The sequence below is a fragment of the Idiotropiscis lumnitzeri genome, chromosome 1, assembly GCF_059441095.1.
Source record: "Idiotropiscis lumnitzeri isolate Australia: NSW breed Sydney's pygmy pipehorse chromosome 1, RoL_Ilum_1.0, whole genome shotgun sequence".
Taxonomy (NCBI): domain Eukaryota; kingdom Metazoa; phylum Chordata; class Actinopteri; order Syngnathiformes; family Syngnathidae; genus Idiotropiscis; species Idiotropiscis lumnitzeri.
The window spans coordinates 15,913,196-15,941,187 of NC_142391.1; the positions used below are offsets into that span (position 1 = coordinate 15,913,196).

The 27,992-nt window shown below is 41.5% G+C and overlaps 2 protein-coding genes across 2 annotated transcripts; both read left to right on the plus strand.

Annotated features, from left to right (window-relative positions):
- The first annotated feature begins 570 nt into the window (after nt 1-570).
- On the plus strand, nt 571-1,366 carry olig4 (oligodendrocyte transcription factor 4). The gene has a single exon (XM_088307336.1). The coding sequence runs from the start codon at nt 617-619 to the stop codon at nt 1,364-1,366; it is 750 nt and encodes a 249-aa protein (XP_088163462.1). The 5' UTR covers nt 571-616.
- Nucleotides 1,367-5,556: 4,190 nt separating this feature from the next.
- On the plus strand, nt 5,557-12,178 carry bsdc1 (BSD domain containing 1). The gene is made up of 11 exons (XM_088287954.1): nt 5,557-5,635; nt 6,181-6,235; nt 6,757-6,873; nt 7,176-7,343; nt 8,458-8,512; nt 9,630-9,745; nt 9,820-9,888; nt 10,726-10,810; nt 10,892-11,377; nt 11,510-11,613; nt 11,693-12,178. Exons 1-11 carry the CDS (start codon nt 5,625-5,627, stop codon nt 11,720-11,722), a joined length of 1,296 nt encoding a protein of 431 aa, XP_088144080.1. The 5' UTR covers nt 5,557-5,624; the 3' UTR covers nt 11,723-12,178.
- Nucleotides 12,179-27,992: the final 15,814 nt, after the last annotated feature.

Genomic DNA, 27,992 nt, shown 5'->3' on the forward strand with positions numbered 1-27,992 from the left:
AGTCTTCCAAAAAAATTTATAATTATAGAAACATTTCAAAAGATGACAAAAGAATTTGAATTTTCGACAGTATTTCCTTTATGGATTTAGTTTTGAATTTCCTGTTATTTGTGAGTGTGCCTTTGATGAAAGGTACTGTGCGATGAATTGATTTCAATTTTTAAACCTACTTTCATGATCACAACACTCAACAAGTACCGTCTCTCTTAGTTAACACACACTTTATGCAGTTTAACACTTGTTCTTGGTTAATGTGTTGTGGTTCATCGGGGATGGTGGGGGGGGGGTTGCTAAGTGGGTGAAGAGGGGCAAAATGTGTGTGTGGGAAGGTGCAATGGGGACCATAGGACGGCGTGTGTGCGTGTGTGTGTGTTGAGGGTGAACATGTGTCCCTTCTGCAATTGGCTGGAGCTCTAAGTGTCTCATTATGCGACTTATTGTTCCTTTGTTGTGGTGGCTGTATAAATAGACCCGTGGGCCCAGAGGATGACAGTTTAGACAGACTGGTCATCAGACTGAATAAAAGGGAAGTGAGACTGTGGCTGCACAGATCAAGACAAACAGGGAACCATCTGAAAACGTCCCTGATTTCTTTTCTTTTTGTGCTTTAACCAAGATGGATTCTGATGCTGGTTCCACCTGCAGCCGCTCCTCATCCCCAGACCTGGTTGTGGACGACTCAGCAGGGAGCTTCTTTTCAAACAAGATGTTTCAGACATACTGCCACGAAAACCGGTCAGACAGAGAGGCCGACCAGAGTGGGGGCGGTAAGGCCAAAACTAGATCTCAGCTCAGCAAGGAGGAGGTGCAAGACCTGAGACTGAAAGTAAACAGTCGGGAGAGGAAGCGAATGCACGATTTGAATCAGGCCATGGATGGCTTGAGAGAGGTCATGCCCTACGCTCATGGCCCATCGGTGCGCAAGTTGTCAAAAATCTCCACTTTGCTACTTGCCCGAAACTACATTCTCATGCTGTCCAGCTCATTGGAGGAGATGAAGAAGCTGGTGGGGGACGTGTATGGAGCCAATGCTGCCGTCCAGAGCCGCGCTGCCCACCCATCGATCACCCCTGCTGCAACACCTGCCCACCTACCCCTGCATCCTCTGGCGCAGTCCCTTCACTCTCTGGTCGGCAGCACCCAGCATCATTCGTCCAGTCCAGCTACAACTGCAGTTGCGGCACCGCACTCGCCACCGTCAACCCGCTTTCTTGGGTTTCACGCTCCAGTCCAGAGCCTTCTGAAGGACCCACTCCACTTGACCACCTCCTACAGGCATTTCCCTGGCATGCCCTGCCCATGCTCACTCTGCCAAACTTTACCCACGCCGACCTCTTCGTTGCACAGCTTGGCAATGAACAAGTAACTGCAAAAGTGACCGTTGTTAGTATCAGCACGAGGGACCAAACAACTTAAAGAAGCTGAACTAACTACGGATCTGCTGACTGGTGCCACATTTTGTACATAATGTATATTCATTGCATTTTCTGCCACGCAAACTGCTGCTATTTTTGTGACTGGTCTCTTCTGTATTGCTTTAAGAGAAATATTTGAAATGCACAAGGGATTTTATCAAGAGTAGCAAATATTGTAATTTATCTGATGAAGAACAATGAAGAAAGACTGTCAAAAAATGGATTTTGTGTCTTTTTGTACAGGATTTTTATTTTCATAAATTAAATTTGTTACGATCATAAAACCCGTGTGACTATATTTTTCATTTTTACATTAATACACCAGGCCTGTTGAGCTTTTCGCAAGAGACACAAGTTCTTGAAAGAGTTGAGGCATACTTATAAAGCACAGAATAACAGGAACAAAAAGCACAAAAGCTTGGACACTACTAATACAAGGGAGCCGTGCAAAAAAAAAAAAAAATGTAGATTCAGGTTATCATTGGTTGCTAACCAGCTTGAGAGGCACTGACCTCTTAAAGAGCAAAAGAGGGAGCGAAGGGCGACACAATGCGACAACACAGAAGCTGAATGTGTTGTGCCTGAGCTGGGGGACCATCCATCTTTACCTCAACAGGGCGTAAGAGATGAAAGGACAACACAGGCGCCAGGAAGCCGCGTCACTTTTGTCCGACACAGGCGAGGGACGTAGCTGTGTCCTTAAGCTCGAGGACAACTATTTGTCACTGTCTCATAATGACTTGGTTATCGGCACACAAAGGGCAACTTGCACCAGAGGGCACAATGTGGCCAGCCTGTCAAAAGTTTTCAATGTATTTATTTATTTTTCTTATGAAATTAAAATATTTCATAAGCATCAAAGATATTCGCAAATAGATGTGGTTAATGAAGTGTAGGCTTGATCAAATGATTCATCAGCTAAAGTGCAAACACACTGATTACCATGAACATGATTTAGGCAAACAACACAACAATGACTTGCCTTCACTTAGCAACAAATCAAGCGTGTAAAATACATGCTTATCCTCCCACGGCTGACAGATGAGGCTGCAGATCAGGGGAGAAATGAAGAGATGTAACTCATTCTCACCCACCTTCCTCTTGGGCCTCCTCCCTCTCCTGAGAGCCCTGAATGGGGTTGAACAATAGCCATGCGTGGGACACAAAGGCCGGGGGTGTCCAAGCTCTCGTGCCTGAGACACAGGCCCCCTCCATTCAATCTACATTTCATCATGGTAACAAGCGCTGTCAGGCCAAAAAGCCTGACACCCTCACTCAGCACAAAGGCGGTTAGCTCTAATATATGAGGCTATTGACACTGTAAGGAGCCCCTGTCAGTGCTGGGGAATTGTCAGCTGTGGGATGTCTCAGTGGGGGGAGGCAGCTGCCAGCCAAACCAAGCAGTGAAGCTTCTGGCGTGGGGACCGCCATTGCTGCGTCACCTGGTGCCCGGTCCCCTGACACAGAGACCCGAGGTCCTCCCACAAGGCCCCCCTTTTATCAGGGCACAGGTGGGAATGGGAAGCAGAACACATTGCGGAGATTAGTGGAGACCGGCCTCCCTTTGGTCAAGGTAGATAATTAGAGACATTGACTTGTGCAAAGCTGGTGTTTCCTGATTGGCACCAGATGGTGTTAACCCACGGTGTGGCATCAGCAGTCTGGAGTCAACGTGTCTGTGGGTGTGAGTGTGCAGCGTAATGGATATCCTTCTTAAATCATACAATATGGGCAGGTCCTCTGCGGACCATTATGGTCAGCCACTGCTGCCATCAAGGCAATGTTACGCAGCCTCAGCAAATTTTGGTCACAATGATGTATGGCAAACAATGTCTCCGAAAAAAAAAGTCATTTGTAACATTTAAATAAATCTCAAATAGTTATCTGCGCAGTACCAATGTCTGCCTTCTTAGTTTATGCACCATTCCTGGAGCATTATATGTGAATTTAACTGCAGTCTATCAATATAATGTACATTAGAAGTTATTGGTATATAATAATAATAATAATAATAATAATTATTATTATTATTAAATAATAATAATAATAATTATTATTATTATTATTATTATTAAATAATAATAATAATAATAATAATAATAATAATTATATTATTATTATTATTATTATTGTGAATATTTTATTCACATATTTTACTCTGATTACCAAATACCGTCTTTTTAGAGTAGAATGTACTCTCCGAAATTTACTGTGGCTATTGCGTGTCTAAAACAAACACAATGCAATGCTGACCCCTGACCTTTCCAGAGCATTGTACAACTGTGTACTGTTAATAATGATTGTTCAACTGTCACGCTCTCTCAAAATGAAATGATGGGGTGAAGATGTGACGCATTAAACCCTTGCCAGTCAAACTCATTAATTCCATGATCTTGTTGACAGATGGATACGTGAACTGATTCACATTCTGATCAATAGAGAAGCACTTGTCTAACTTGGCTCATTCAATCTGCATTGACAGAGTTAATTGGGGGGCTGAAAACCCCAATTAAGGCGAAAGAGAGAGGATACATATTGCAGGACATATGCACACATGGTGGAGCGTCTGGATGAAGGCAATCTTCAATTAAGTGACAACAGACTTCCAGAGCTTTGTTGGCTGTTTTTTTTTTTATTTCAGTAAAGCCAACAGACAAACGCCCCATCACCCCCCCCACCTTTCAAAAAAAAAAAAGATTAATACATACTAATGAGTAAAAGCACAGCTGCCGAGGGAGTCAGGACACATATGCAACACGCGCACGCACACGCACACCGCCTGTCCAGAAGTCCTTGTAGGGGTGGAACAACTTAGGCCTGGACGATTTTGAAAAAAATAAATAAATAATCACGATTATTTTAGTAATAATTGAAATCACGATTCTTTTTCATATCATATCTATTGAGACGGCATTCGTTTGACGTAACACGGCATAGGATTTAGAGTCTTAGTTTACTAGATGGCGTAAATGCTGACCTGTGATTTTGCAATACAATGCAATTCCTTAGACAGTATTTTATGTATTCTTTTAGTTTACAGAGATTTCAAACCTTGGCAATCTTGTTTTGTTTTTTTCGTTTTTTATAAATACCTGCATGGCAACCGTATCAAATTGACTCTGTGCAATTTGCATCCGGAAAAAATGGATATGGACAGTTGGCCTGACAAATATGGTATTGAAAATATTAATTATAATTTTGAGGCTATAGGCTGAGGTTTTGAGGTATACAATTTTCTGTATTCCGCAAACCGAAGTAATCCACCCCCCACCCCAAGCCCTACAGTACTATAAGCAATCATATGAGTCACTGGACCAGATGGAGCATTGTGCAATTATTCCATTTACATCCAGACATTTCTTTTTCGAAACCATAGACTTTGACGACGACTCCCACTTGGCGATTTTGATCATCCAAATTTGCCCTTCGCCAATATGGTGAGTATGGAAACCATACTGTTTCTAATTGCCATTGGCGAATTTGTGATGGTACAGACCACTGCAGTAGACCACATGCTCACAGTTTGGCTTGCCAGAAGCTCAAAACAAGAGTCATTGACAACAGACTTTTAGCTCTGCTCCTACAAATAAGACACCATTTAAAACAGAAAGAAACTTTGTCGCAGCACCAAAGACAGATTAATTTATTTTTTTGTGCCGTTAACTATTAATTATGCTCGGAAACACTGTCTCTAAATTATACACCCAACCCTGCTACTAAAACACACTACCATAGAGGTAATTGCACTGACAATACTAAGGTTAGTCTAACCAATGACACTGGGGCATTCTGGGTCAATTAATGAAATGAAATGAAATGTTTATTAATTGTTCCACCTTGCTGCGTTTTTTACACCATGATTATGTGGTAATCGCCAAAAAAACATTTACTATGTCATTGTTATCAGCTAAATCTGTGTCTAAACCCTTTAAACAAACTCATTTCCCAGAAGCAGACTTTTCGCAGTTGCGCTTAAATTTGGTCTTCGTGGGCCACCGTCAAAAGTATCAGGTGACGACAACAAAATACACAGTACATATTAACTAAAAAATAAAGACGAGCAAATATATTATTAAAGTGTTATGTTTTCACGTGTATCAATATATGATGATGTCAGGGCAGGTATAAACAGTTTTCGCCGCGTGTGAATTTCGTTGACGTAACCGAGGTTAGAGTTCAGAATACTGATGATGATGTCATCGTCTAAAGATGGCTGAAGGGTGAGTGTGAACTCACGTATTGGGTGTACTTTTTAAAGTTATTTTTTAGCTGTGAACGTGTTTTCGGGAACATTAGATGTAAAAATATGTGTAACTTGTATCGTCGCTATTACTATTTCGTGAAAACGCTATCCATATGTGCTGTTCTGTATAATGTTTGAAATCATTACAGGAAGTGCGTTTGTTTACAAAAATATAGCCTAGCGAACGTTAGCTTAGCTTGAATGTAGTTGCTCTCTCCCGTCATTAATCACCACTTATCGAACGACGAAATTGAATTGTGCTTAATGTCAACGTCTGATGTGCTTATTTTACTAGTGAAATTGTTTCGCAAAACATAAATAATAGAGCACAGCGAAGCGTTTATTTTGCCAGGCTGAAACTGCCACTAACCGTTAGCCAATTCGTTGAAAGATGAAGCAGATCGAGTGATGTTATGCGTGATCACCAATGACTTTGCAACATGATAGTGATTCTAGGGAAATGCAGATTTTGCTCCTGTTGTGTATCTCGTTAACGGGATTCTAATGTGCATACGATGACAGCGAAAGCTGGTGGGGAGGCTGGCTTCATCAAAGCTTCCAGGTTGTCAAAGACAAGGTAATCATATTCTGGTCGAAATGTGTTTTCTAAAATGTCATTTTATCGGTAATGTTACTTGAGTGTTTAGATTGTGAGTACACGTGTGGTTATTCAGAGGGTGTGCATCAGCAAATTTGCTGGTTTATTCCAATACTGATGCAATATAGATATTTTCTGCACTAGACTATGAACAACTAAGACAAGACAGCACTTTTAGTGCTTTTGGCAAGCATGTCTTGTGTTCTTTGTTTGACATCGTTGACCATTTATGGTACGGCTGATGTCATGCACACCGTGATCCACTGGTTAAAGGAGACTATTCTCTGAGTTTGGACGGTTTATTCTGTGTTCAACTGAAGAGTGGTCCAGAGGGCCTCTCATCTAAAGTTGGCTTGGGCAACTCCAGTTCACCTGTCACCTTGAACACAATAAGCTGTTTGATTTAATGGATGAACAGCCGACTTTCATTAGGTCCATGATAGCTCACTGTGGCTGGCAGAATCTTTGTTCCAATTCTAATTTCTTTATTTTCATTACAGTCATCTGAGGCCTTAGAGTTTATTAAGCGAGACTTGACGGAGTTCTCCACTGTAGTGCAGCATGACACAGCCTGTTCAATTGTGGCCACGGCCACTGCTGTCAAAAACAAGCTGGCGGTAAGTTGTTGCTTTCGTTTTTGTCATTCCATCTGTTAGGGCTGCGCAATAAATCCATACATTCATATGGAATCGCTTGGCTTTATCTGACTTTGACCAATCAGATGCAAGCCTAAATGCATATTGTTGGGCATTACCAATACTGAATAACTTGAAAATATATTGTAATTAGTTACATATTAATAAATTGAGCCTGCCCATTTTGCCCTGCCTCATTTTTGGCATTTTCTGAAAAAAAAAGCAGTGTTATGGCGAGCTGACTAAAATGCTTAACTCTCAACACAATGGCTGATTCTTTATAGGTTGAAGGCTCATCAGATACCACAGAGAAGGTGAAGAAGAGCCTCTCTAGTTTTTTAGGAGTCATAACAGACACGCTCGCTCCACCCCCTGATAAAACCATTGACTGCGATGTTATCACATTGGTTGCAACACCAGCTGGAACTACAGAAGTGTATGACAGCTCAAAGGTGCGTATGGATCTTGTTTTTTGTAACAGTGAACAGAAATGTTACTGTGTTTACAATTTAACACCATTTGAAAGATTGCGCTCTCAAACTGTGTTTAATGCAAAACTAACATTTGTTGAAGGACTGTTGAAACCAGAAATATATATATACCCATTATATAAGAAGACCTATATGTATATACATATGTTTTTGATCATACTCAACGTTTTTGGTTTTCGGTCCTTTTAGGGTTACCAATAACCATATTTGCTAAATGCCAGAATAATGAAAGTGTTTCCGATATGTATTCATGAATTCAAAGCGAGAAGTTTCGATACATTTCATTATTATTTGGTACCAATGCCTTCCATCAATTTGTCACATTTTGCCGCCGGAATTTTGGCCCATTCCCTTGAGAGACCCGATGTCGGCCACCTTGCTCGCACATGCCTTTTGAGGCCTGCCTATACATGTTTACATTTTTATTTTATTTTTATTTTTTTTTTTTACAAGATTGCGATCAAGGCTTTGTGTTGGATGTGCTTTGTGTCATTGTCCACTTGGAAGACCCGTTTGTGCCCAAGCTTTAACTTCCTGGCTGCTGTCTTGAGAATCTGCTTCAGTATTTTAACATGTTCTTTTTTATGATTCAATCTGTTTTGTGAAGTGCAGCGAAACAACCTCAAAACATGATGCGTCCACCCACCCACCTACTTTATTGTTGTGATGTTGTTCTCAAGCTCGCAGGTTTGCCCCTCTTACCCTTCAAACATGACACTGATAACTAAACATTTCAATTTTAGTTGCGCCAAATCAGGACATGTTCAAAAATGAAGTTAACCTACAGTCCCCAACACTACGTGCACTTCAACTATGCGTTTCGCTTCATTGAGGACCTTTTTTTGTATTAAGATTGGGCCTTATTTTATGCACACCTGTAACTGGTCTGAAACAAACAACTTTCTCCTTTTTTTGGCATTTAGCAAATAGAAATACTTTGGGTTTTAATAATTGACCTAAAACAGTCAGTTATTCTGATTTAATATCCGATGGTGTATTTTTATTGCGTATGTAAACTTCCGGCTTCCACTAATTGGACAAACAACCAAAGTTGAGCATTTTTTTGTCCGTACAGGCACGACTCTACAGTCTGCAGGCTGATCCCGCCACATATTGCAATGAGCCTGATGGTAAGCCATGCACCTAGTAAAGATGTGAAATCAAATAAAGTCCTATCTTGAATTACCATTTTAATTAAGAATCAAAACTCCACAAAATGCTCCTTCCAGCGACCCCTAAAAAAACAAAACGTTAAGTACTGAGCTGAGCCGAGGCTGCACCCCGTCTGAACAATCTGCCCATAGAGCAGCTCTGGTGATGGGGGCCATCTTTCTGTGGCGGGCGTTTCCTTTTAAATGCACACTTTGACGTTCTGCGGCTATCTCTTAATGCACCACTTCTGTGTTCAGAAGAAACAATTCAATAAAAACACAAAATGATCAGCAAGCTCAGTCCTGACGAGAGCTCTTTGGTCGACTAATTACCAACCTCAGTCACGATTAATCGCCGAATCGAATCAGATGTAAATTGCGGCATATTACATCGCCCAGTAGCTGCTCTTATAATGACCATCATTGGCTTACAGATGGAATTCTTAAAGAAAACTTAAAGATTAGGAGGAGCATGTTTTTTGGCGGGGAGTCTAAATGACAAAAGAGAGAGGATTGCACCGTATTTTTGGTGAAGTGTGCTTGAACTTTCAGACTGTTTTATTTATATATTACCCACAATGCTTCACGGACAGGCATACAGCCTGCGGGAGAAGCAGGCAACGAGGTTGTTTAGCAGGAAAAACAAAGCGCAAAATAAATAATCGCCTCTTCGACTATTAAAATCGTCAATGTCATCATGACTAATTGACGAATCACCAGGCCTGATGTGTACCTGCCTGTCAGGTGCATAATTTTTTGGGCACGGACACAATTTTCAGTATCCCAGCTCTGGACAACGTCACAATGGATTTGAAATGAAGCGATATGTGCTTCCAATTCCGGTGACTGGTGTTGGAATTAATTAAACCAACTCCATCTACGACATCTGTTGAACTATGCCTTCATTTGAATATAGAAAACTTGTAATATTTTTCAACAATATTATTTCGGAGTCTGTCTTCCATGACGTCACTTGGTTGTGGCTCAATAGAAGAATAGCTCAGTGACGTGTTTAAATGACAGAATTCTATGGTAATGGATGTTTTCACATTTGTTCATATGAGTTATTTGCTCTATATTTTAAACTCTTTCCCAGGGCCCCCAGAGCAATTTGACAACTGGCTGTCGAACTTCAGTATGGAGGATAAGAAAGGCGAGATATCTGAGCTGCTGGTTAGCAGTCCTTCAATACGAGCACTTTACACAAAAATGGTAGATTTACTTTTGTTAGTTTGTTTTAATAAATAGACTCAGGAAATGTGTTTAATTTTCATATTTTTTTAAAGGTTCCGGCAGCGGTTGCCCATTCGGAGTTTTGGCAGAGATACTTCTACAAAGTATTCCAGCTTGACCAGGTAAACAAACGCATGCTTATGTCTGTAACCTCAGCATGTTCCCAGTCCCAATGCCTGCCACAAAACTTGTTTCATGGTCTTTGGAACCCCCCTGCTGCCTAATTTGAATATGACAACTTTAAACAAGACATTTCAGTAATTCCCTTGCTGATGCCCTCAGATGCTTAGAATTGCCCAAATGAAAAGCACATATCTTCAAATAAAACTTAAGTTTGCCATGGTTGATGGATATTACCACAATATTATTGTATTACCGTAATCTCCGGGCTACAAAACACATCAGATGAAAAGCCACCACAGCTAAATTTAACCCCCAAAAAGCTAATTTGTACATAGAGTAAAAGCCTCAGGGTTCAAAGTATGGAGGGTGGGGGGAATACATAGCGGCTTATATTCCCGGAAGTGGTAGTTTTCATGGGATTGGTGTTGAGCTCTTGCAGAGGCAATTGTCTCTTGTGGCCGTTTAAGATGCTCCGAACAAGAGCCTGCCACGACTATCAGGCTCGCCAACTCCAAATTGTTATAAGGACCCCATTTTACACTCACCCTTGATCACTGCTTCTCAGTGATGTTCTGATAGCGCTAGCTATGCTAGTTAGTTGGAGAAGCTTTAACAATTTTCATGTAAGGCTTTAACCAATTAGTGTTGCTGGAAATTCTTAAGTGCTTTGCTTTAAAGAAAGTGATTTTTCAATTATGAAAGATAAAGATAAAGATGTCCTTTATTAGTCCCACAATGGGGAAATTTGAAGATGATGTTGGTGAAATGGTTACATTATTGCAAAGAAAACAACAAAAAAAAACATCTTTTGTTTCTGTTCTTTTCTTTGCCGTCAGGAGGAGGCACGGCGAGTTGTGCTGAAGCAGAGGGCGGAACAGACTTCCCACACTGAGACCCTTGGCTGGGAGGAAGAGGAAGAGGGTATGCTAGCAAGCTTACTGACTTAATTTTGAAACTATAGACTCGCTTACACTACCTTGATGGGTTTCCTGTTTCTGTTAGATGACTTTCTTGGTGCCAAATCCTCATCCCATCTCAACTTCACGCCTCCATTGAACGCAAGCTCAACGCAGGAGCTGGCACCTTCGATGGCCCCCGCAGCTACCACGCAGCTGACTAGTACAACCCTGTCTCCCAGTGAAGAACGTGATGCCACCCTCTCTTTTAGCAGCGACAGCGTCAGTCTGCCAACGCAGCTGGAGGTGCAGCCTGAGGCCGTTGTCACCGAGTTGGCAAAGGAGCTGACTGAGGTCACTGTGGACGATTTTGTAGACAAGATGCAAAAAGCGCGCAAGCCTGAGCAGACTCGCGACTCGGCTCCTGAGGCACCAATGGAAACTGGAACCCTGCCGGAGGTTGCTGTGGATAGAGTGACATCACGGACCCCAAAAGTAGAGGCTGCAAAGGAGGAAGGACCCCATGACCTGAGAGTGTTTGAGTTGAACTCTGACAGTGGCAAGTCTACGCCTTCTAACAACGGCAAAAAAGGTACATTCCCTGGAGGTTCTTTTTTTTATTTTGTTGATTGTAGTCATCAAACATGTACTGTTCAATTTTGAAAAGATGGAACAGCCAAGTAGACAGAAAGCTGAAGGCTGTAATTCCTCTCATCTCCACCAGGTTCGAGTACTGACGTGAGCGAGGATTGGGAGAAGGACTTTGATCTCGATATGACAGAAGAAGAAGTTCAAATGGCGCTCTCTAAAATAGAAGCTTCCGGGGAGGTTTGTCTCCTTCATTTACAGTAGTTTATAAATTAGTGGCATACTTATGAATGTTTTTTTTCCCCTTTGTTCAACCAAGTTGGAAGAAGACTGGGAGAACTGGGAATGAGAGACCCTGCAGCACCAGCCATGTCCTCGCCATCTAAGCTAGTTCTCCGCAGATGAGCCATGCGTTAAATCTTTGTCCACACTGTCACCTTGTCATAATTGTCAGTTGGATATTTTCCAGCAGGGTTTGGACCTGTTTGGCAAACCTGTTGTAAAGGGAGACAAGATTTTGGTGGGTCTCTAAGCCAGGCAATGTGACATAGCACAGGTCCTGGCTATTTCTTGGAGTTACTTAGGAATGCAGACCAAATGACACTAGTAAAGAGACGGAGGTTGTAATCAAAATGTGTTCTCGCAACAATGGAGGAACTCCTCCCCATTTTTTCTTTGTACTCTTAGTTCATCATGTATGTTTTTGCTGGCTTAACTGTAGCTTTAAGTGCTGCTTATCATCTCCATTGTAAGATAAAATACCGGAGCAGTAATTTTGATTATTAAAGAGCAATTATTAAACCTACCCTTTCCCGCCTTTATTTTTCTTGCTTTTCTTTTGCAGATATTTGCGGTGCCAGGCAGAAGTATTTACACTTGTATTTTTTGTTACATTACAACCTAATTTAAATGATTTCCTTACCTGATTTAAAAAAAAAAAAAAAAACTTTCAACAAATTGGACTGTGCTTAACCAATCACCCCCCTAAAGTCAGAACTTTGTAGACCAGTACAGGTTTTTTCTCACATCACGGATTTAGCACCTCCCGCTTTCTCTGATTTCGTACCAGTTTTCCATTGACTGCACTTGAAAAACATCCCCACAGCATGATATGGCCACCACCTTTTACTGTGGGGTTGGTGTTCTTTTGGGGATGAGATCGATGTGCTGGGTGCGAGCCCCCCACCCCTTTTCGACACCGTCCTAAAATATTGTCGGGCCTTCTCCTGCCTAACATTGCATTATTTTTGAGAAAAAGACTGTCTTACTCTAGTAGAGGGATCCTTCCGATAGCAGCAGCTCTCAAATAAAACAACTGCACACTACAGCAATGCTTGGATGCTCCTTTGGTTTCTCTTCTGAGAAGCATCTGACGGGGTGGCCGAGGGGACGAGTGGTTATCTTACCTGCTGCACGGTTCTGAGATCGGGGCTTTAAATCCGGGCTCCTGACGCTCGTACTTGCATGGGGCTTCTGCGGGTGCTCTGGCTTCCTCCCACATTTCAAAAACATGCATAGTAGGTCAATTGAACACAAAATTGTCCTTGGTTGTTGTTTGTGACGACCAGTTCCAAAGTCATCTTGGATAGGCTCCATCTCAACAGTGGCCCTCGTGAGCGGTATACAAAATGGACGGATGGATCTGAAGAATAAAACAAAGAATAAATTGATACACAGAAATTCCTTTGGATTTCATGTCTGCAATTTAACATTATGCAAAACATTGTATTCCTCTGGAGTTATGTGATTGGCAGTGTGTTGAACATCTGTTATTAACTATGTCTGTGAGTACTTGGATCACATTTTCTGTTTTTCCATCTAAATGCTGTCACATTATTTTCACGTTGCGTGGCTTTCTGTATAAATTGTCAATTGTCCGTGCCATTAAAAGTTTCATGGCGTACTGAGTTTCATTTTTATTGCACCATGAAATTATCTAAATGTTATTTGTCGTTGTTTTTGTTCACGAGGAACAACCAGAGATGAGTGGAAACGTACTTTAATTAGTGGGGTGTTTGGTATTTTGAATTATAAGAGATGTGCAGGAATTTGCCACTCATACCAAAGTTCTTTCCTCATCCTCAGTGTATTCTAAGCGGCTCAGCGGAACAACAGAGTAATCACATATATCACATAATGGATGTTCATGAAGTTAAAATGGGTTGTGTATTTTAAGTCTACTTCTATAAAGTAATGTTAAGTTATGACATTTCAATTGACATCAAGGCCCATTATTCCACCCTTAACTACCACTAATATTCTTTTGATTGAGATATATTTTCTCAGGCCATTGTAAGATCAATACAACAGGTATCTTTTTAACAGGTAAAGTAATGTGTTTGCACAACTGTACACACACTATTATAACTGGCATGGGGCTCCGTTCAGAATGAACCGATTACATTCAAACTCATGTCAAATACAAGTCAAACATCTGCCATAGTTTAAAGTCCCTTGGATTCACAGACCGTGACAAAATCTCTCAAACGTGGAAAATGTTGATTTTTCGAAAGTCATTCCATGGAACCAAGACTCAACACTAAAAAGACACCACACCTACATTATTAAACAGTAGTGGCGGTAGCATCATGCTTTGTGCAGTTTGCTTTAGCTGGAAGTGGGCCTTCGTGGAGTTGCGAAGAATTATTTCAGCCAATACCAGTCAAACAAAAATGTTCTGGTCAAATTATTTTTGAAAATATTCACGGTGGTCTAATCTTGTTTTTTTTCACATACGGCCACATTTCAACAATAGCATGTAGACTTTATTTCCACTGTTCCCTCTTGCTCCCCACGTTTCGTTGGCAATTTAGGTCATTTATAGACAGTTTATGAGCATCTTACTTTTATCACTACTTATTGATACATTATAAGTATTGTATATTAAACCATAAAATAATAATCCATGATTCAAGACCCTAACTCAAAATTTTGTGTAGGATATAAAATAACAAAATATTAGCTACCATTGTTTGAATACAGAAACATGCAAATATTCATTTTTACGACGTGAAATACGCAAAATATCTAACACGTTTCCTTCATAAATTCAGCTCTACATTTTATAAACGGAAATGGCTTCATTCCAAAACTGAGAATCGCATTCGGTGTTAAAAAAAAAAAAAAAAAAAAAATCTGCCTGCAATATCCCAGATAAACCACGTGAGGCCAGTGTTGTTCCAGTTTGGCCGTTTCAGTCCTTTTCTTCTGGTTGTGGCATCTGTCACGCAGACGTGGATTAACCACATGTTCCCCCACATTGCCATTGTTCACCATCTGCGGCTTTATTTATGCAAATTGCTTTCACACCAAATCTCTCTTCATTTGACTAAAATTGGATTCAGCAAACCATCGTCCATATTTTCCATTTGGCTTTTGTATTATGCAACATTTGGCTAGCTTGGGTTATTGTGGAAAGACGCCTGTGGTATTACAATACGCATTCTCTGCTCATTAATCTTTTTTTTTGTCATTTGTATTTAGATCAGTGGAGTGTGATTGTTGGATTAATGAATCATAAATGCGTTGATGAATATTACAGCATACCTGATTGTCAAGACTGACTTAGTATTGAAGCAGCGGTTTAATTTATAGTCGACATCACACCCCTACTGGAATTTGCTAAATGGTTATTTCAACAGAACCTTGATATGTGATCTCCTGATGGGTTTCATAAAGATGATCAGGCATTTAGCAAATGTATTCACTCCAGTAGTCTTGGTAAATAATGTGTCCAGGCTGAAAAGGTCAACTGAACAATTTTCAGTTGCCTCCTAAGTCAAAGTATCCTTGTTTACGTGCTCATTTATCTGTAATTATTTTATGGCTCCTTTAGTCCCACACCAGCTCCTTCACAGTAGTGTGGTAATGGCTTGTACATATGTTCCCATAACTGGACCCCAAATTACACAGACACCGTATACATTACATTCTTTCTTACTCAGTTCTCACTTTTACTCCTTAGTCAGCAGAAAGGCTATAAAGGAATTTCCTGTTGAAGCCCACCACCCACCCATGCTTGTCTTTATATGTGTGTTTACACTACACCACTAACCGGCCTCTAGCAATTGCCAATGTCATGCACGGATCATTTGGGCAAACAAAGACAGTGGAGAGAGATATACATCCATCTGGAGGAGCATTCCTCATAATCCATTGTTGACAGAACACTTCCTGTATCCCGCTCCCGCCTACCATGGCATCCACAACTATGATGTCCTAAACTACAGCTCTCACACACAAAAGACACATCCAAACCACAAAGTGTGAGGATGAGGTCATTGTCTTGGAAGCGGGTATTATTCTCGATACCCTAAAGGGAGAAACCCTGTAACCCCCCCTGCCTTTCAATGAGCACAAAAGACTCGCTCTGAGGGAAGAGGCAGACACCATTGGAATGTGTTGCCAGGGTTTCTATAACCACCGGCCTCCGAATTCTCACTCATTTCATCAGTGTGCTTGTCTCTGTTACGACCCGGCAACTTTTTCATCCATCCGTAACACACTTCATATATTCAGTTCCTCTTTTGTTGTAGATAAAAGTGTGAGTGGAGATAGCCCATCTTCGTTGTCAAAAAATGTGTTTTCCATCTAGTTGGAAGTGAAAAGGGACATATTTGTGTTTAATGCATGCGCAGAGAAGAAGTGTTGATCTGTCACTAACAAAAAAAAAAAAAACGTCCCAAGGACTCTTAAGACGTCAATTTTTTCCATGACAAAGATTTATCTTTCCCAATGTCTAGTGGTGGGAACTGACCACTTTGTTTGGACGAAGCAGAGTCTGGGAGGAATGTGGGGTTTAGTTGGGGAGGGGACGCAGGGGGAAAGTATGATAACTCCCACTCCATTCAGATTTATAGTCAAAACGAGGGGCTCCTCTGGGTGAACGTTAGGGGACGAGCAGACTACTCTGCAGCAGCCAAAGCAAATGTTTAGTCACTCAACCTTTCCCCATTCTTTACTTCTGCGCCATCTTTTGGGAAAGGGAGCTGCAGTTCCTGTCTTTACGAAGCTCAACGTGTTTTCACGTTTCATTCTTCGATTGGTTTGTCAAGACCTGGTGTAAAATGAAGGATTCTTCTTACAGTCTCATACTGCGATTTAAGCTCAATTAAGCCATTTTTCCACAAAGACCAGTTACTAGAGCCTGGTAAAGTCTGCATTTACAGTGTCTTTTCAAAATGGCAAGTTTGCTGTGCCTTTAGCTCTTTTACACTTAAATTAGCCGTTATTAATTTCTGTTACTAGAACAAGGGGGTGCTTCTGGGTAAAAATTTTGATTGGTGGCCCACAATGGGTTCTAAAATTTGACAGTGGGTCCTGACCAGGAGCAGATGGATGGAGTGTTTTGGTAACCTCACTTAATTGGAGAAAATAAATAAATAAATAATAAAACCAAATAAAAATGTAAAAAATAATTTAAATGGAAATGAACAAAAGCATTATAATAAACATCTTTCTTTGACACATCACAGTATTTAGAGAATAAAACATTAACAAGGTTTATTAATTACATTTTTTTCAAGTTCGGCGGGCCAGATTAAAACGTTTAACGGGCCGCATGTGGCCCCCGGCCCGTAGTTTGCCCACATCTGTACTAGACCTTGCTCATTTAAATCCCTTGAGGGTAATTCAGTTTTCCTCTCTGCTGTAAACATCAAATTGTATGCATTAAATCACACAGAGATCCAAAATGCATTCATGCAGCCAAGAAGGGATTTTAGAGTGATGTCATCCACAAACAGCCACCCCAGACTAGAGGCTGTTGCAGCAGAATGTCTCTCATTTTGAACCTAAAATTGGGATGGGGAAAATGAAGCTTCACATTTGCTTCATGAACCAGTTGTTGTACTTTTTTGACTCCACTAGATGGCACTTTTGGTTTAACATTGGGCTGAAAGCACACAGACTGCCATTTTATAAACCCCTTTATTAAAACGTTATTTAAACAAACAGTGCCATCTTAGAGGAGTCGAAAAATACAAATATTAGTTCATGAAAATTAAAGATTGATCTTCACCTCTATTGGTGCTTTGGCCCGTCTTCTGGTATCTCTTACATGCTCTTGACACAGACTGAGAGCCAATATGTCATCCTGAAGGAGCCTGACTAAATTCTGTGTTCTGTAGATGCCACTTCGTCATGCCACGAATGGTGTGAGCACAGGAAAAATGCTAAAACTAATCAGATATCATAAAAAGCAGAAAGGAGAGAAAATTAGTTAATGGCCACTACGGTCAAAACATTTCCTTGCTAATAATTGCCGTTGATTTCGTTTGCACTGCAGGAAGTGAAACTGATTAACAATTGTTTGTTTTGTAGTTCATTCAGTGTATTTTTTTGCTGCATGCCTCATTTCATAATATAAACAGCTTTCAAATAATCACACACACGCACACAATGCCATGTTTCCTTCCGTTCCGTTTCATTCCCTTTTCATTACTGTCCCATGCAGTCATTCATTTATTCGTCTGCTCCGGGACAACCGGAGATCCATTCAACTGTCCCTCAGCAGACCCTGCCTTACCCTTGTCCAATAAAAAGGACCACACACATTCCCTCACATCATCTGGTAAATGAAGATAAGATTGTATTGGGTGTTTGAGGCCTGAGTTTGACTGCTAGCAGTGGCGCATATTTAACAGTCCAAACACTGCACTGTTATCCTGTGAATTTAGAATTTAAAGGTAGCCTGATGAAAAAAATAAATAAATCTCCCTTGTACGCAATAGCGTCAAATAGCACTTCAAGAATTCTCCTTGGAGATGACGCAAAAGGTCTGGTGAGGACTCGTGTTGAACTCAGTGTGGTTGTTTTAAAATAGACCAGCCTGTCAACATTCTGCCAGTGTGTGATGTAAGGCTTCTGCCTGCTTTCACATATTTTATTCATCCCATTCTGTGTTGGTTGGTTTCCCAGAGAGATTTGACACTTTGAAATATCCAAGCAACTATTAAATGTATTGCCTAGGAAACTTGAACATAGCGTTTTGTGTACTTGCTTCTACTTTTTTAACATTTGAATATGCCTGAAGTCGATTTTAATCTGACCTTAGTTAGCCTAGTTAAAGCAGGATGTGAAGACCTAATAAATTGGTCTAAGAGTAACAAAAAAAAAAAAAATTAGACTGTGACTCTATGCACGCTGCACCTCCAGGGTTGGTATAAGGTAGCGTGTTACCTTGGAGTCAGCAGCGAAATGCAGAGTGACATCAATGTCAGCAGCAAACTTGTCAAAGGTCACTCGCTGTCTTCTGGAATTAATTAATGTTATCGTGAATGAATTACCTTTAGAATTGACACAATGAATCAAGTAACAGCGGCGTCAAATGATCCATAGCTGATTTTATGTGCAATTCGCAATGTTTATGGTCCCGTGCATGTGTTCTTAGACCTACATGGATTAAAGGGGAAGCACTCCAATTTTTTTGCAGGAATACATACTATGTGTCAGCACTAGTCAAAACAACCTACTCTAATTAATTTTGCCGTCACGGAATAAACATTAAATGGAATAATTCATCAGTGTACGGGCAGCGCCAAATGGGGTAAAAATGTCATCAGCTGCAGACCAGACGTGACATTGAAATGACGGTACCACTTTGCCATGTGTATTTGAGTAAGCCCGGTTTGTTGAAAATGGATCAGTAGAAGTTGTAACAGTGTCAGGTTGTCAGTATCAAAAGTGTTCTGATTCGTTTTTTGCCTATTAACTGCCTTTGGAAAATAGTCTGCTGGCTGTTGCGAGCCTACTGGGCAGTAGCGCTAGTAGCTAGCTGCTAACCACTAGATGCTAATGCCGGCAGTTGAAATTTTACCCAACAATTTTAATTGATGACAGCACAATCAATTAGAAATATATAACCATATTGTGGCAAGAGCATATGATAGCAATATTCGGTGGGATACCAACTTCAAAGATGCGATCGGGCTTTGTGAGTCTGCCGTCATGTGTTTGCTATTAGATGGCTAGTTAAGTGGATCAGACCTATGTGTAGCTGGTCATTGCTCAATAGTTACCGATTCATTTTTTGTTGGGGCGGGGAAATAAAGAAGGCAGCAAAAGCTAAAATCATTCGTTTCTCGCAAATCTTTGCCCTCAAGTGTGTGAAAAGGCAGAGACACGGTGGTTCCTGCAAATGAATTAATACTTCAAGAATTACGGAAAAAAAATCAGATTAAGATATCCCTCAATCCATTGTCATCTGCTTTTCCTCACGAGGGTCGCGGGGGTGCTGGAGCCTATCCCAGTAGCCTTTGGGCAGAAGGAGGGGTACACCCTGGACTGGTTGCCAGCATATCACATGGCACACAAAGACAAACAACCACAATCACACCTAGGCACAATTTAGAGTGTTCAATCAACCCACCATGCACGTTTTTAGAATGTGGGAGGAAACCGGAGTATCCGGAGAAAAGCTACGCGGGCACGGGGCGAACGTGCAAACTCCACAGAGGAAGGTCGGAGCAGGAATCGAACCCTGCATCTCTGAACTGTGAGGCAAACGTGCTTACCAGTTGTGCCGCAGGTCTTACCACTGTCTTATAAACTTTCCCCTTCATCCTAGCAGAGATCACATAACAGACATTCCAACCTGCTTGGATCCACTTCTTCACCTCCTTACCACACCTCACCATAACTCTTAACCTTTGATCCTCAGTATTTCAATTCCTCCACCTTCGCTATCTCTTCTCCCTCTAACCTCACTGGTCTTCCTCCACCCCTTCTCCACCTGCTCCCTGCTTTCAATGCACATCACAATGTCATCTGCGTACATCATGGTCCATGGGGATTCCAGTCTAACCTCATCTGTCAGCCTATCCATCACTGTTACAATGAGGAAGGGACTTAGAGTTGATCCCTGAAGCACTCCCACACTTAGCTTCAAAGACCACCTCAATGTTGTCCCGAGCAAGTGTAATATGCAGCTTTAACAACTAGAGACTGCAGCCATCTCCAGAGACCTGTGCCGTGCGACCTGACACGATGGTGTCAAAACATTTGAACGTGACAGTGTCCGTGTCCGTGAGGAGGCACGAGCATCTTGAGAGTCAAACTCTGCCTCCTGGTGATGACATACCATGCCCCACCAGTGGGAGTAGGTGTGCCTCCAAATACGGCCTTCACTTCCATCTGCGAAGCCACAGGCGGTGCAACACCACAGCAACTTAAGTCACCTTACTGGAGAGGAGGAAATCCTCAATGATATGATGGACCTCCTCAAGCAAGCGCATCTACAGCCTATCTCCTGTATTATTCTAACATACTTCTGTGCCACTCCAAACTTCTTCATGCAGTACTATAGTTCCTCTCTGAGTACAATGAAGCTCCGTCTGACCTTCTCTGTACTTGCCCGTCAACACAATCAAAGCCTACAATGCATCTATGGTGCCCTGTCAAGGAATGAAATACTCAAATCGTCACTCCTGTCCTGGGACTAGCATCCACTACTTTCCCATAATTTCATTTAGTGGCTCATTAACTTGATTCCTCTACAGTTCCCACAACTCTGCACGCTGCCTTTGTTCTTAAAAACTGGCACCAGCACACCTTCCCTCCTTTATTCAGGCCTATCCTCCGCCTCTAGGATTCCATTAAACACCCAACTCTCCCTGCACTTCCTTTCTCATTCATCTGCTCCTCAAAGTATTCTTTCATCTATCCAGCCCACAACTGGCACCAGTCAACCAGTCATTTCCATCTCTATTCCGTAATCACCCGAACCAGCTTTACATCCTTTCCATCTCTATCTCTCTGTCTGACCAATCTCTAAAGCTCTTTCTATCCTTCTTTACAGGCCAACCTGCCATAGATATATCACTAGAACATATACTGTATATATAAATATATTGCTCTGATTGTTAGCTGCATCCGACACTGACCACTAACAACTTCCTGTGATGCAGTCACACGCTATTATAACGTCAAGGTGACCTCGTTTTTTTTCCTGGGTATTTTTTGTGGACGTGAGACTGATAGGGTGCATAGGCTGTAGTGTAGGATAAACAAAATATACAGTATAATAATATAATATAATATAATATAATATAATATAATACAATATAATATAACATATTATAATATAATATAATATAATTTAATATAATAATATCAGCAGTCGACTAGTCAGAGGTCTACTGATTTGGCGTGCATAATGAAGACTTATGAATACTCCAGATACCATTAGTGATCCTTTTTAGTGAGGTGAACATGATTGCTGCTTTGAATGGCATGAAATTTGCACAAATGCTAACGCTTGCTTTTATCACAAGTAGTTGGTTGGAATTGTCATCACTTGGGTTACAAACCTTGACAGCAAGGCTGTAGACTTCATTGCGGGGCTTTCTATTATTCAGTTTGGAGATAAAAAAAAATATCTGAATCTGATTATAACATGAAAGTGCAGGAAAGTCCAATTTGAAATGGCTTCTAATCCAGTCAAAAACAGTTTCCAAAGTCAACATTGCGTTGAATGTTTCTAGGTCTTATTTAAGCCTTGAAAACTGTTGAAATGCCTTTTTGCCTTCACTCTGCTGATGCAGCATCTCACACGCCAAACCTGCTGACCCTGGCGCGGCGGCCCTTGGAGAACTCGCCTCCCACACCATCCCAATCCAGGGGATCCGATTGACTCTGTGACAGTGCCATCTGCCCCTCGACAAGATTACACAGCACTGGGCCAAGATATCCTCAGGCAGAGCAGATTAAATATGAAATACAGGGCAGGAATAGTTGTGTCACTGCATGTCTAGATTTAGTTCTAGCATATCGCTCTGCTTTATTGTATGTCACTAAGGTCTTTTTCCGTGCTTGCACCTGGATTTTAAATCGGTTTTATTTGTTTTACTGTATGAACATCCTTCACAGCAGCAGAAATCCCTCTCTCCTCTTTAAATTTGTACAAATGTTCTCTTTCTCTGGGCTTCTTGTTTTCTAAACTTGTTGGGGGTTTATTTGCACCAAAAATAGGAAACGGTGAGAGAGATGGAGGGACAACAAAGAAGGAACAAAGACAATCACTTTGTCAAAAAATGGTTGCTATGGAAACTGTGCCCTTCTTTCCTCTCCTAGGTCCATTTGTACTAGATTTTGTTGTGTAGCTGCAAATTGGCAGTATCCGCTCCAAAGTCTTTCATTATAACACTGGAGGGATAATTGTCAATTTTGTCGTAGTTGTTTTCATTTTTTTTTTTTTTTAAATAGAGTTTTAAACCGCAGAAATGGTGTGGATTGTTAAGTGCGGCAAAAGTCCATGAACTATTATGTGGCTCTTCTCACTGTTGTATGAATGAGAGTCCTCATCAGACTCTTTACTGTGTGTAGGAGGAATGCTTGGGGGGCAGCGGGGGGATTGGTGGGTCAGGGGGGGTTGCATCTCATCACTTTCCTTACTTTGCTTGAAACAATCCAGATCTCATCATATGGCCAATATCCAAGCATAGAGTGGCTGTGTGTGCTTCTTGTCAGTTAACAGCTCTTGCTTTGTGCGTCTATTGTGGTCGGCTCTTCAGGGCCAAATTGTTACGCACGTGCAAACAATGCCAAGTATGGCAAACATGTAATGTTTTACTCGGACTAGTTCATATAAGTACTTTTGCGGTTTCCACTTCCTGGCTGCACTCTTCTTGACTCATCTGGTTTTCCACTTCTTTTTTAACTGCTGTTCACATTCTTTTCACATTCAACTGACTGTGCATCACATTTCCATCAATCTTTCAGCTCATCCTCCTGGGTGCGTCATTTGCCCCCTTTCTGTTCGACCCCCACCTCTGCCTCCTTACTACCTCTGGCTCATTAGGCCTGGATTCCAAGCTGTTTTCACTGAGTGCCCATTTGTGGATTACTCACCAAGAAATCATGTGGCACAATTGAATTACTAGTGGTTACAGAGGCCTCACTTACTGCTGAGGCATCTGGAAAATGCTCCTTTTAAAGCGCCATTCCCAGCCAAAATGTCCATGAGCCCAGCATACAAAGAGTCCCTTCTCTTGCCCTTGTTACCCCTGAGGCAAAACTTCTAATGCTGCCTTTTGTCCGCTGATGTCCTTCCCAGACAAAAGTGTATATAAAACATTCAAAAACAAGGATTCCATAAAAATATGTTCAGATTATTCTTTATGTTTTAGATCTATGATTAAATATGATCTCTTTAACTAATTCATGGTCACAGATGTCGTTTATGAGGCTGTTTCTTTTTTTACAGTACAAGATGATTATTAACTGGCCTCCTTCCATGCCTGCCTGAGCAGATGTTCGGTCTTAAGGAATTTGACACAATAGCACATCCAACTACAAGCCAACTCGTAATTCACAAACAATAAGAAAGAACCCTCCTAATCCCCCTCAATGGTCACTGAAATAAATTGAACAGACAAATAACACGTGAATAGTTATAATGCATATTGAAAGGTCACCAAGTTTCTGGGGGACTGTCCTTTGGACGCTTGAGATTAAATTGAAGATTTTTGGGGAGTGACAACAGCTCTGTTTACAGACATAAAAATGAAGCACACAAATAAAATCTGAGACAATTAAGAAGAAATCAAATTTGTAAACTGTATCAGTTTGCTAAGAAGATGTGGGGCAAAATATCAAGTGTCATTGCGAATTACAGAATCAATTTGATTGCAGTGATTTCCTCAAAAAGTTGTGTTATAAATTATTAATCATTTGGTCCAGACCAGTTTAATCTTTTTTCAATTATTTAATTTCAGCACAAAAAAGCAAAGATTGATTTACATTTAGTACCTATCAGTGTTTTTTTTTTATATTGCTTTTGTCAGTTTCTAATCTTCAACACAAAAAAACATTTATATTCATAATGTTGCTAAAAAAATAAATACCAAAATATTTAAAAGTTAATGAAATAACTCTGCTTTTATCTTCCCACCATCGCCAGCTCTGGCTACCATGGCAACGCACCCATCATTGATTTATGCTGGAGATAATTAAGAGAAGCAATAAGCGTCTGTGTCTGAGCTCACAGGTGTGAACCCGGACACATGAATGCTCGTACTCACAATGCACATTTGCACTTTCTCACAGCCACAATGCCACAAAAAAACTCATTATGAAGCAGTTGTGCTCTCTAGATTTCGCATCCCCTCCATTTTTTGGCAAGCCCAATCGTTCTCCTTCATTCAGAGTGGCAACTTAAGCGCTTGCTGTGTTGAGAACAATTCTCACTCATTAACGCACACACACACACACACACACACACACATATGTTGCTTGCCAAGCATTCGGTCCCACCTCTCCTTTTTGTCCGGGAAAAAGGCGGGGCTGTCAGTTTGTCTTCCTCTTCATCACCGGGCTATCTGAAGCCCTTTGCAGCGCCCTAATGCTGATTGGACGCCCCTTTCACCTCCGAGTCCCAGTGAGAGTGTGAAACTAATCCAAGCAAAAGCCTTTCACCAAGTGGAATGGTAAGGTAACCATACCTCTGCCCTCGCAATTCTTTTTCTTCTTTCACCTCTTTCCTCCTGTGGTGTTTGGAGTGGTTTCAGGTTCCAAATTTGCAAGGGCGGGGTCTCGGTTTGATAAGTGCTTCTTTTTACAATACCCCTGTGCATTCAGTGCATGCACGTGAGCATGCAAACCCTCACGCAAACAGCTTTGCAGCCACGGCGCACTGGAGATGCATCAACTTTCCACCTGACAGCCATATCTAGCCGCCTCACTTCCCAAAGGCCCTTCTGCAGGGTCACTTATTGGGCTGGAATTCCACACGCGAGCACGAATGCAGGCATGTGTGCACACTTAGTCCGTGTAAGACACGATCATAGGTGACATCACCAGATGGATGATCGGGGGCCACAGCGAGGCCGAAGGCTCCCATTTCATCAGGTCCGTTTATCTTAAAAATCATGACTGTGACACACTTCTCTGGCACTCCCACCCACCACACGCTCTTGACAACACATAAAGTGTGCGACCGGAAAAATGCTGAATGGCAAAAGGAAATCTTTCTCTTTGCATTTTCTTGTCAATCTCTTCACCGTCCATTTTGCATCCTTACTGCATACCCGATTAGATGGAAATGAGACATCAGAAATCAATGTACACAACGTATCTTAAGTGCTCTCACACACTCACCAGCAACAAAATGAAGTACAATACACCTGCATTACAGAAAAGTTGTTTTATGCAGCAATATATACAACTACTACCAATGCCTCTTCATTATGAATAAAAAAACTTTTGGAGGAGGACATGGGCAAAAATAGGAACCCTTTTTGTGTGCAGATCCACCATTCATCCATTTGGAACACCACACAACTTCATCCATCCTATTAACAAACAAAAAGATGCCATATTTTCTGGATTGTAATTCAAAGTTTTTTTCATGTTTAAGTCTGATCCTTTGACTTATTCTCACGTTTAACTTTAATATATTGAAATTAGAGATCCGTCGTGACCCAAAAGTCCCCGTACCAATAGTATTTACCAACCACCACGGTAGTTGAAGAACAAATGGAGAAGGAGAAAAAGATGAAAAAAATACAAGACAGAGGTTGTCATGGCAATTAATTTGCGATGTAAGTTAGCGACGACCACTAGCATGCGCCCACGACAAGGATTTATTATTTACAGCAGCAAAAGGCGCAACAACCGATTCTAACATTTTTAAACTAGTCTAAATTAGAACCAAGGTTTCAAATGCAACTGGAACTCATTCAGGGTGCATTCGAAAATTTACACCCTAACACCACTCTGAGAGTGTGTGCATTCGTAACACGCTCCTCTCGCATTGATTTCTGAATGCAGCCCATGTTATATACCAATCAGGACTTTGTGCTTGAACCATTGCCCTCCGTACTGCCTGACGCCCTGGGCTCCCGCTTTTCTTTTTTTTGGGCACTCTGTATGACCGAACGGCATATTTGAACAATGCTTTCAGAGCGGAGCAGTGCACGTTAAAAGTGTTTATCCAAACACACCCATGATTAGGAAACAAGGATTTTGAGCTGTGATGGCAAGGACCAGCCCGGAAACAAACCATGCGTTTTGGAAAATTCACATATTTACCTGAAATTTCCGATAGCCACCCCGCCATTGGGGGTGACCTATTCAATTCCGAGGATGCATGCGAGTCTCGGATTGTGGAGATGTTCCATTAGTCAGAGAAGTGAGTTAAAGCGTTGCCAAAATGCTTTTCGCTGCACGCACAAGTTCGCGAGTTCTCTGGATTTCACGACCAGTGTCCTGTAATTCCTACATACCCATTGAGAGACTCTACCAATGGTAAGGTGGTTCGGGTAGAGTTTCGGATTTGGGTTAGGCTGTCTCATCAGACTACGGGAGGAGGTTTCTTAGGAAGCACATTTTGAAGAACACCGACTTCTGTCGAATTAAATCAAATGATTCCAAATCTAACTCACCATTTCCACTATTAGAATGACTCAAGCACTTTCAAACTCCAAGCAACCACGATCTTCCCCCGTAGAACGCAAAAGCAGTTAATTAAATCAAAACGTCCAATTGGCGTTCCGCTTTCAAGAGGTCATCGGGGTTAGTACAGCCTCCTTGATGCGGAGGAGGAAAGATGCTGAAATTCCTGGACGAATCCACCCAGGGCTAGATTTGACAGGGGAAACTCTCATTTAAATGTCGCTCAACCCAGAGTACGTGCATTTCAGGAAGGTACATAGCTGACAGTAAAGTAGATGAGAGAATGTGTGTAGCCTAAAAATTGCTTGGCAGCATGCCTTTTCTGACTTAAGTACCCAGGAGACGATATCTTACTGCATTAGGGGAGGGGGGGATTTTACCAGATGGCCACCTGAACTGAAATATTCCTGCTGCGTATTTTTCCAACATGACCAGATTCTCTGCAGACGCCTCTTCCCAATGGTGAAAGTTCATGGAAGCAGACAAAGTCAGATTCATATTGAAGAGTGATGAGCGTTCGGGTCATCTGAACTCTCCTCCCTCCTCGCGCCACATACCAAAGCATCGCACACACACATGACGGACACATCTGTCCTCCCACATGGGCACACAAACAAACACCACAGCAGACATCGAGCTGTAAATCAGGCTCTTTTGGATTCCTGATTTTCAATCTTCTTTTCATCCCACTCCATAAGTCTTGGCGGAGAGAAACAGAAGCTGCAACATATTCGCGTCAGTCTGACAAAAAGGCAAAGCCAAGACATGCTTATCAGCTTCTTATGTTAGACTAATAAGAAGCAGGACCAGTTCAGCTCATTCAAAACAAAGCAGGAAGCGAGAAGCTTAATCAGCAGTCTGGAACAGTGAGCGATCTCTAAAACACTGTCGACACGATCAAGGTTCTACTAGAACTGTGCAAATTAATTCCACTCAATTATGTACGTGGACAAAACACAAACAGCGTCACTAAAACATCTGGGGGAAAAAAGTGCTTTTCATTTTGCTTTGAAATGGTGCACATGCCATTCAATATGTGGGATTCAAACCAACATGCAGCTGTTTCGGCATGCTCAAAGATTTTAACCTCCATGACAGCAGTCAGGAAGCAGACAACAACAGTGACCTCGGAAATTTAAAAGAAAACTACACGTGGAATGTACACAAATCCACACAGACACACGCCAACATCTGAGTGGAAGCTGCTCCAAGGGAGAGCTACTCCCCAC

Coding starts and splice junctions, on each gene's coding strand:
- olig4 (XM_088307336.1), top strand. CDS start 617: ATGGATTCTGATGCTGGTTCCACCTGCAGCCGCTCCTCATCCCCAGAC.
- bsdc1 (XM_088287954.1), top strand. Junction 9,746..9,819: donor GAGCACTTTACACAAAAATG/GTAGATTTACTT, acceptor ATTTTTTTAAAG/GTTCCGGCAGCGGTTGCCCA. Junction 11,378..11,509: donor TTCTAACAACGGCAAAAAAG/GTACATTCCCTG, acceptor CATCTCCACCAG/GTTCGAGTACTGACGTGAGC.